Source organism: Fistularia commersonii, chromosome 24 (genome assembly GCF_037954325.1).
Source record: "Fistularia commersonii isolate RoL2024-O1a breed Wild chromosome 24, RoL_Fcom_v1.0, whole genome shotgun sequence".
Taxonomy (NCBI): Eukaryota; Metazoa; Chordata; class Actinopteri; order Syngnathiformes; family Fistulariidae; genus Fistularia; species Fistularia commersonii.
Genome location: NC_141307.1, coordinates 9,981,600 through 9,990,573, shown reverse-complemented (window position 1 = coordinate 9,990,573; position 8,974 = coordinate 9,981,600). Strand labels below are relative to the sequence as shown.

The 8,974-nt window shown below is 42.3% G+C and overlaps 1 protein-coding gene across 2 annotated transcripts; it reads right to left on the bottom strand.

Moving 5' to 3' along the window:
• Positions 1-783: 783 nt before the first annotated feature.
• polr1f (RNA polymerase I subunit F) lies at positions 784-8,898 on the bottom strand. Of its 2 annotated transcripts, none has more exons than XM_086171378.1 (4): positions 8,584-8,898; positions 6,419-6,560; positions 2,116-2,328; positions 784-1,236 (listed from the first exon to the last, which is right to left on the bottom strand). In XM_086171378.1, exons 1-4 carry the CDS (start codon positions 8,874-8,876, stop codon positions 1,207-1,209), a joined length of 678 nt encoding a protein of 225 aa, XP_086027504.1. In that variant the 5' UTR covers positions 8,877-8,898; the 3' UTR covers positions 784-1,206. The 2 variants fall into 2 exon arrangements, with proteins under 2 accessions (XP_086027504.1, XP_086027503.1); XM_086171377.1 differs by having other exon boundaries at positions 2,120-2,328.
• Between the last annotated feature and the right edge of the window lie 76 nt (positions 8,899-8,974).

Sequence of the window (8,974 nt, the reverse complement as noted above, 5' to 3'; positions counted from 1 at the left end):
TGTGTGTGTGTGTGTGTGTATGGGGGGGCAAAGAGGGGGTAGAGAAAACATAGGAATGTTTGGCCCGGTGATAGAAGCTGGTTGTTAAGAGAATATATGTTCTATATGTTGTCTTTCAAGGAATATGTTTGATTAAAAAAACAGGAATGTTGCAAAAAGAAAAAAAAAAAAAGGTAAATCAAATGCAAAAATATTTATTAGCATGTGAAATATACTTAGTAAAAGGGAGCACCTCCAATGCAAACTGTTAACACATAAAAAATAATGATCCATGAAGGTTATAATACGTAAATAATCGCCTTCTAAGATACTCTATATTTGAAAATGTACATTCTTGTCTCATAATTAAAGATATTGGTGTAATTACAATGTAGTACATGAGACTAACTTTCTATATTGCTTATTCTTCATATGAGGGAGGTTATCCTGCTGACATTTGTGCAGGGACAGGGTACATCCTGGAAATCTCACCAATCGACCACAGGGCAAACAATGGAAAAGTACAACCATTCGCTTTCTCATTCCTTGATACAGACAATTTATTGAAATCTTTTTTTTTTTTTTTATATTGCAATGGGTCCTAAAGGTTTTAATATGGTTCTTAAATCAGATGAGATTGTTCTGGGGATTTGAACTCATTCCAATGGCCTGTTTTCAGTGTGAAAGCTGTTTTGCTCCCTCATTAGACAAAAGAATGCAATTACATCCCAAATGCCTCAGATCCCCTCGGACCAAACGGTGTTAAATCACTAGGGCGTGACATAATGTTCTTCCAGGATCAACTTGGCCTTCCTGACGGGATGTTTATTTAAATTTTTTTAGACAATATTCCTTTTCTTCTTCTTCTTGGACACGGGTGATTCTGGATTGGCATTGTGTGTCAGCGCTTCATTGCTCTCTGCGGCGTGTTTCCGTTTCTTGCAGTGCCGGTCGCTACAGTTACTGCTATAGTCACTATTTTGAGTCTCTAGAGAAGAGAGCTCAACCTCCTCAGGCACTTCTTTTAGCACTTTTTCCTTTCTCTTTTTCTTCTTCTTTGTTATGCTTATTTCATTGTGGTCAATATCGCCTGTTTTGACCCCTTCCTGTTGGCAGGAAGTCTCTTTTTCTTTGACTCTGTCTTTCTTGACGTTGTCACGTGACGATTCTAGCGTCTGTTCTTCACCCAGTGGCTCTTGCTGGTTTGTTGAGTTGCCGGTCTCTGCGCTATCCGCCATAGCGAGCAACTCCTGGACCCTGAGACACAGAATGGGAGCGCGGGTATGAAGCGGTATTCGGTCACACTTCAAACGACACGCGATCTGAGCAAAGAATGTGCCCTCTGAAAAAAATTTAAATGTGGCTCCCCTCCAAGCGATAGCTTTTAGAATACAATATGCTGTGTTGCAGATAGTTTGCATTTGTCAACCTGAGTTATACACATGGTATAGATGGTTTTATAGAATTTTCACCGATTGTATTGGAGAATGTCTACTAGTTGTACTCATGCAGAATGCAAGTCACAACTTAAAGGCCTACTTATTCGAGACATGAAGTTGCGTGTTATAAACATGACAGGTATCTATACTGCTCAAAAAAATTAAGGGAACACTTGAACAACACAATGTAACTCCAAGTCAATCACACTTGTGTGAAATCATAGTGTCCACTCAGGAAGCAACACAGATTCATTTTGACTTGTTTTAAGGACATTACATCAAAGTTGGATCAGCCTGGAGTTTGTTTTTACACTTTAATTTGGAGTGTGATTCCTAATCCAGACCTCCATGGGTTGATACAATTGATTTCCATTGATCATTTTGGTGTGATTTTGTTGTCAGCACATTCAACTGTGTAAAGAGCAAAGTATTTCATAAGAATATTTCATTCATTTAGATCGAGGATGTGTTTTTTAAGTGTTCCCTTTATTTTTTTGAGCAGTGTATAATGGTCCACTATAGTCTGCATCTGTCAATACAATACAAAACAATATTTTTCATAAAACAAGATAAAAGCAAGAACAAATTCAACCCCAAACGTGTGATGGACGGGTTAACGAGACAGTGGGTGATTACCGACTGACAATATGCAGTTGACCGCTTCATCCCACAAAAACGCACACACGCCACGGCACACCTGCCTGGTTCTGTACAACCTCCCTCGGATCAGCAGGACACCTGCAGTGTCGGTGTCCAACGCGGTCACCTCAAACTCCAGCTCGGTGTTGAGGCCGGGCCCGGCTTCCCTCCAGATGTCCGCCGGGAGCAGGTTGGGCTTGGGGATGCTGGCATTGAAGCAGCCGTGAACAAGGCAGCCTACGTGAGTCGAGCCCAATTTATTCACCTTGCCCTGCAAATGCAAAAACAGTGGGATTAGGACCGCGTGACCCAAGGCGAAGATTCCACCCAGACCTGACAACTCACTATGTGCACCATCTCTGTTTCTATCGTGGCGAAACGTCATCAAAATAAAGCTTTTATCATTCCAAAAAAAAACTAACAAATACCTCAAATTTGCTGAAACGAGTGAGTTTACTGATCATTTCTTTTATTTGCCGTATTTTCTGGACTATAAGGCGCACCTAAAAGCCTTAAATCTTCTCAGAAACCGACAGTGCGCCTTGTAATCTGGTGCGCCTTATATGTGGATCAATATTGAGGTCTCTATAAGAGGTCTCACAACTACGGGAAGCAGCCACCGACTCCATTTTCTCCCGTAGAAGAAGTAGCGCACGGTTCATGCTGGAATATATGAATGTGCAAAGCGTGTATTTTCATTTCCATTTGTGTGTGTGTGTGTGTGTGTGTGCGCATTGCCAAAGTAGCATTGGTAAAAACCGTAAAGGGGAATTCCAGTCCCACACCACTTGTGTGTGTATCAAGACCCCAAAATGGCACCTTTCAAGAGACACGCTTACGATGCAGAGTTTAAACTGAAGAACTGACAAGATGACCTGCGCCAAGTAAAGAAGACCAAACAGTTTCCGAAGGAACAAAGCGAGATGGTTATAGTTGGAGAACAAACTTGAACAGCGGGTTGTTGAACAGAGAGCAGCAGGTAGAAGCGTCTCTACAGTTACTATTCAAATTAAGGTAACAGCACTAGCTAGCGACATGAACATCAATGAATTTAGAGGCGGTCGTTCTTGGTGCTTTCGTTTTATGAAATGCTTTAAACTGTGACATTGGAAATACATTGTTTTCAACAAAGGTGATCTATTACTAAAATTGACTGACATATCTGATTGTTTTGTTGACATTCCCTTTTCCGCAGCTCCATTTAGTGGATACATAACGCGTCTTATAATGCGGTGCGCCTCATATATGATCTTCTTTTGAAAATAGGCGCTTCATGGAAGGTACGCCTTATAATCCGGTGCACCTTATGGTGCGGAAAATACGGTACATAAAAACAGAATTTGCCAGTTTATAATTTAAATAACATTAAAAGGGATTAAAACAAAATCGCCGGTCTCACCACTGTCTTGTACACCTTTCCTTTCATTCTGATTATCACATAGTACCCCTGACACTTTTCTCCACCCATTTGAACCTGACTGAACCTGTCTCTTTACTTCTTTTCCACTCTCCGCTGCTCGAGACTGTTGATCCCAAGTACCTGACATCCTCCAACTTCCTGATCTCCACTTCCTGGAGCCTCACCGTTCCACCCGAGTTCTTCTCATTCACACACATATATTCCGTCTTGCTATGACTAACTTTCATTCCTCTCCTCTCCAGAGCATACCTCCACCTGACAGACATCATGGTCCATGGAGAATCCTGTCCAACCTCATCTGTCAGCCTGTTCATCACCACTACGAACAAGAAGGGGCTCAGAGCTGATCGCTGATGGAGTCCCACTCCCTACATGAACTTCTCTGTTACCCCTACAGCATACCTCACCACTGTCTCACAACTAGCATACATGTCCTGCACCAGTCTAACATACTTCTCTGCCACTCCAGATTTCCTCATACAATACTAGAGCTCCTCTCTGTGCACCCTGTCATATGATTTTTCTAGGTCAACAAAAACACAATGTAGCTCCCTCTGGCCTTCTCTGTACTTCTCTATTAGCATTAGCATTCTCAAAGCAAATACTGCATCTGTAGTACTCTTTCTAGGCATGAAGCCATACTGCTGTTCACAAATGCTGACTTCTGCTCTCAGTCTAGTTTCTACTACTCTTTCCTATAACTTCATTGTATGGCTCATCAACTTTATCCATCTATAGTTGCCGCAATTCTGCACATCCCCCTTATTCTTGAAAATGGACACCATCACACTTTGTCTCCATTCTTCAGGCATCTTCTCACTCTCTAAGATGCTGTTGAATAATCTAGTCAGATACTCTAGCACTGCCTCTCCCAGACACTTCCACACCTCCACAGGTGTATCATCAGGACCTACTGCATTTCCACTCCTCTTCAATGCCTTCCTCACGTCACGTTTACTAATCTCTGCTAATTTGTGGTCTACAATAGTCACTTCATCTACCCTTGCCCTCCTCTTTCATTTTCCACATTCATCAGCTCGATCATACCATCACTATTCTAGCATCTGTCAATACATTTCTCCCTCTATCCTTAATCAATCGGACCTGTTGCATATCCTTTCCATCTCTCTCTCTCACTTTTGCCGACCTTTAAATATCATTCTCTCCCTCCTTAGTGTCCAACCGAGCATACAAGTCATTGCGCAACCTTTCTTTTGCCTTTGCTACCTCTGTCTTTACCTTATGTTGTATCTCCCTGAACTCCTGTCTGTTCTCTTCAGTCCTCTCAGTGTCCCACTTCTGCTTTGCTAACCACTTTCTCTGTATTTACTCCTGCATTTTCTAGTTCCACCACCAACTTTCCTTATCTACTTTCCTTCCAGATGATACACCAAGTACTCGCCTACCTGACTCCCTGATAACACTAGCTGTTGTTGTCCAATCATCTGGAAGCTCTCCCTGACCATCCAGAACCTTACTCAACTCCTCCCTTTTCAGCATCCACCTCTTTGTGCTCTGCCTTTGTCCTCTTGAACTTCCTTGTTACCAGTGTTGTCCTACAAACCACCATCCTATGATGTCTAGCGACACTCTCACAACTACTTTGCAGTCACCGATCTCTTTCAGGTTACCTCGTCTATACAAGATGTTGTCTACCTGTGTGCTCCTACCTCCGCTCTTATAAGTTACCCTATGTTCCTGTCTTTTCTGGAAAAAAGGGTTCACGACAGCAATTTCCATCCTTTTTGCAAAATCTATCCACCAGCTGTCCCTATGCGTTCCTATTCTGTATACCAAATCTGCCCATCACTTCTTCATCCCCTCTATTGCCTGCACCAACATGCCCATTGAAGTCTGCACCAATTACCAGTGTCTCATCACTGGGGACATTCTGTATCACTTTGTCAAACTCATTCCAGAACTTCTCCTTCTCCTCGAACTCACATCCCACATGCAGGGCATTATCACTAATAATATTGGGCATCACACCTTCAATTTCCAGTTTCAGACTCATAAGTCCGACATTCTTTCCACCTCCAGAATATTACTAACAAACTCCTCCTTCAAGATAACTCGTACTCAATTTCTCTTCTTGTCAGTACCATGATAGCACAACTTAAAGCCTGCTCCTTCACTTCTAGCTTTACTACCTTTCCACTTGGTCCCCTGGACACACAGTACATCCATCTTCCATCACTCCATCATGTTGACTAACTCTATACCTTTTGCCGTCATAGTTCCGATTTTGAAAGTCCCTACTCTAAGTTCCAGACTCCTGCCTTTACTCTCCTCTCTCTGCTTTGAAAAACTCCTTCCTCCTATTGGTTATATTTTATATTATTGGGGGCGGTGTGTCTCGGGGTGTTAGAGCCGTCGTCCTTGGAACTGAACAGTCCTGGTTTGATTCCCGGTTCCTGCTAGCCTATCGAAGTGTTGTTGAGCAAGACAATGAACCCCCAACTGCTCCCCTGGCATGTCCCTTAGCTGTATTCTGTTCATGGTTCATCCGTTGGTCAAGTTTCGCTGATGTTGTGCTGTATGCATAACTGAAACTGACAAAAAGGCATTTCTTCTTCTGTTCTTATAACATATTCATTATGAGGGATTCACTGGGGGGATAAATCTTCCTCCTCCCTTCCAGCTCTTCAGGGGTTGCAGCAGCACATTATCTACCCTCTCCTCTGTATCCTCTTCTCTCCCGCCAACTAGCTTCATGTCCTCTTGAACCACATCCATAATTCCCCGCTCTCGTATTCCTCTAGGCCTCCTGCCAGGTAGCGACTACTCACAATCCCTCCCGTGTATCCATATTAAGGGACAAACAGTTCTCTTCAAGTTTCAACATTTACCAAAAACCTTATCTATGTCGGGCTATCTGGTCAAACCCGTCTTTCTCCAAAATGAATTGTATTTAATTGTGTGTGTGTGTGTCCAATCTCACCAATAGCTTTTGCCCGATTTGCGGCTGAAACACGATAAAGTTGGCCTCTACGTCCATGTGGATGTAGCCACTGTCGTCAATTATGTCTCCGTGCTTGGCCACGATCTTGATATCGTCGTAAGCGAGAGGTACCCCCTTTAGGCTGAAAGAGACAGGAGCACAGTTAGCTTGGTGGAAATTATATATTGAGATGTGGCCTCATGTCATCTGTCCTTTAATCGACAAAAAACAAATAAAACGATGCACGTATATATAAAAAAATCAACAATGATCAGCTGTTCATAATAAATCAAAATGACACACTGAATACAATAAAATAGGGGGTGCTTGATTGATCCATAAATTTGAGGGAAATCTGAATATGGTTCACGTTGAAATGTCTCCGATATAAGGGAACGCTACTTTGCTCTTTATGTAATTGTCAATTAAGTATATTCAGTTTGGACAAAACAATAAAAAAAACCACTCCGATCATTTGGAAAATGACTATTCAGAATGTCCTGACATTGGGAAATGCTGTCCTTACTCACCAAAATAGTGGTTCTCATTCCTGCTTCTGCGTTTTCATGTACGTTTTTTTAAAAGTAGGCATCTTGCCATGGACACTACAGGAAGCAGTTCTATTCTAAAGGTATGACAACAATGTATTATGATGTTTCAATAGGAGTAGAAGCTTTGAAAAAGGACGTGTTGGAGGATGTCCAATGCGGCAAGGCTTTAGGAAGTTTCAAGACATACGCAGTAATGGAGAGAATCATACACTGGTTGATAAAATAAGAGCATGAAGGTGTTTGACTTATGTTAAGGAATTAAGGGATCAAATATTATGGGAGAGTTTTGATGAATTTCTCCTGATTTGTGCAAGCTCAAAACCTCGTGTGTGTGTTAAATTCCAGCTGGATCGGTGCAGAGTCATTACATCTGGTTCTTGGCTTTTATTGTCACCTGTCAAATAACATTCTAACAACAAATTTAAGAGTTAATCTGGCTGCATCTTTCATTGATATGTCTTCTCAGATTTTTTCCCTTTTTTCCCTTCAACAAGCCCTCTTTTTTCCCCTTCATTAATCTCCTCTCTGGTCCTCCTGTCTCGAGATCCCAACCTCAGCATCCTTCTACCCAAATCTTCACCCCCCCAACCACATGCATCAAAACAATGGACTCATTCCTAATCCACCCTCCGCACTCCCAAAGAAACTCCATGACCATCTTGACCTCTGCTTACTGTTTTTTTCCTCAAAGACTCAGAACATTGCTGGTCTCCTTTCCCATCACACTTGAAGACCAAAAAGAAGACATGGATGGAGTGAAAGAGGAGATGAAGTTAGCTGGTGTGAGAGAAGAGGATACAGAGAATAGGGTTAGATGGAGGTAGTTGATTTGCTGTGGAGACCCCTGAGGGGAGTAGCTGAAGGGAAAAGAAGATGGATATTTATATTATTTTAGATAATTGAGAACCTGCGGTCCACAGTCTGGAGTGTTGAAGAGTGTGGAAGAGGGGAAGAAGAGTGCAACAACAAATGTGAACAGGAAGCAGATAGGTTGACTTTGCTAATCCCCAAAACAGGAAATATGGAACTGAAGCATCACATGGATTTTTCACATGCATATTTCTTAGTTTATTTCCTTTTTGCTCCATCTCTGGTGTTGTAATTTTGTGCACCGTCAGAACACCGGGCATAAATAATAGCCAATTCCACACAAGGGTTGCGCTTGTCCGTCATCACCGATCACCACACAATTCAGATCATAATTATAAAGTGTTATATAACCTCATCAAAATAAGTTGCGAATAACAATGTGTTTTGCCATCCAGTGTATTAACATTTTTAATTTCAGGATTCAAGGGTTTTCACTGTCATTCCACTCAGAGACAGGGTGAAATTAAGTTTCAAGAGGCCCAGTAAATAGCCATAAGGAACAATATGGACATGGCGCCACTGCTAATGCTAATCAAGCCGTATATTCTCTTTCAAAGTCTATGAAATGATGTTTTAATGCTTTTTAACTGTCCTCAAATCATATAGCATCGCAGGTCCCACCCGTCATCTAAACGTCTCCGTTCATTCTAGCTGATGCGCTTATCGCACATTAATATAAAATAATTATCAATATAATCAAAATTGAATTTGCTGTATTTCATGTTTTTATTTTACTTTATTTACCTCTGGGAGTACATGAGCAGCTCCGCCTCCAGCTCCTCTCGCAAACCCGTCCTCTTCTTGTTCAGGTAGACGGGCGGCAGGGCGATGTGTCTCCGGTGCGTGTTTTTGACGAGACACGAGTCCGGCGTGGAAAGGAGCTTCTCGGCGACGTCGAAAGATGGGACCGAACACTGGTTCACGGTCACATCACCGCCCGGTGCGCACGGCTGCTTCGTCGGTTTGTCCACGGTGGTGTATTTACCAGAAACCAGTGATTTGTTTGGACTTTCATCAGTTTGTTTCGGGTTCGCCATGCTAGTCGGAAGACCGGAAGAGCAAAGGCAATTCAGTAGAGTTGACAAGGATTCATCGTCTGACAATGTAAAATGGGTGAAACAGCGCCCCCTGCTGG

Excerpts from the sequence above, each read along its gene's own strand:
- polr1f (XM_086171377.1), bottom strand. The coding sequence starts at position 8,876 with ATGGCGAACCCGAAACAAACTGATGAAAGTCCAAACAAATCACTGGTT. Across the intron at positions 2,329-6,418 it reads AAATCGGGCAAAAGCTATTG|GGCAAGGTGAATAAATTGGG; the intron begins GTGAGATTGGAC and ends TTGCATTTGCAG. Across the intron at positions 1,237-2,119 it reads GGGAGGTTGTACAGAACCAG|GGTCCAGGAGTTGCTCGCTA; the intron begins GCAGGTGTGCCG and ends TCTGTGTCTCAG.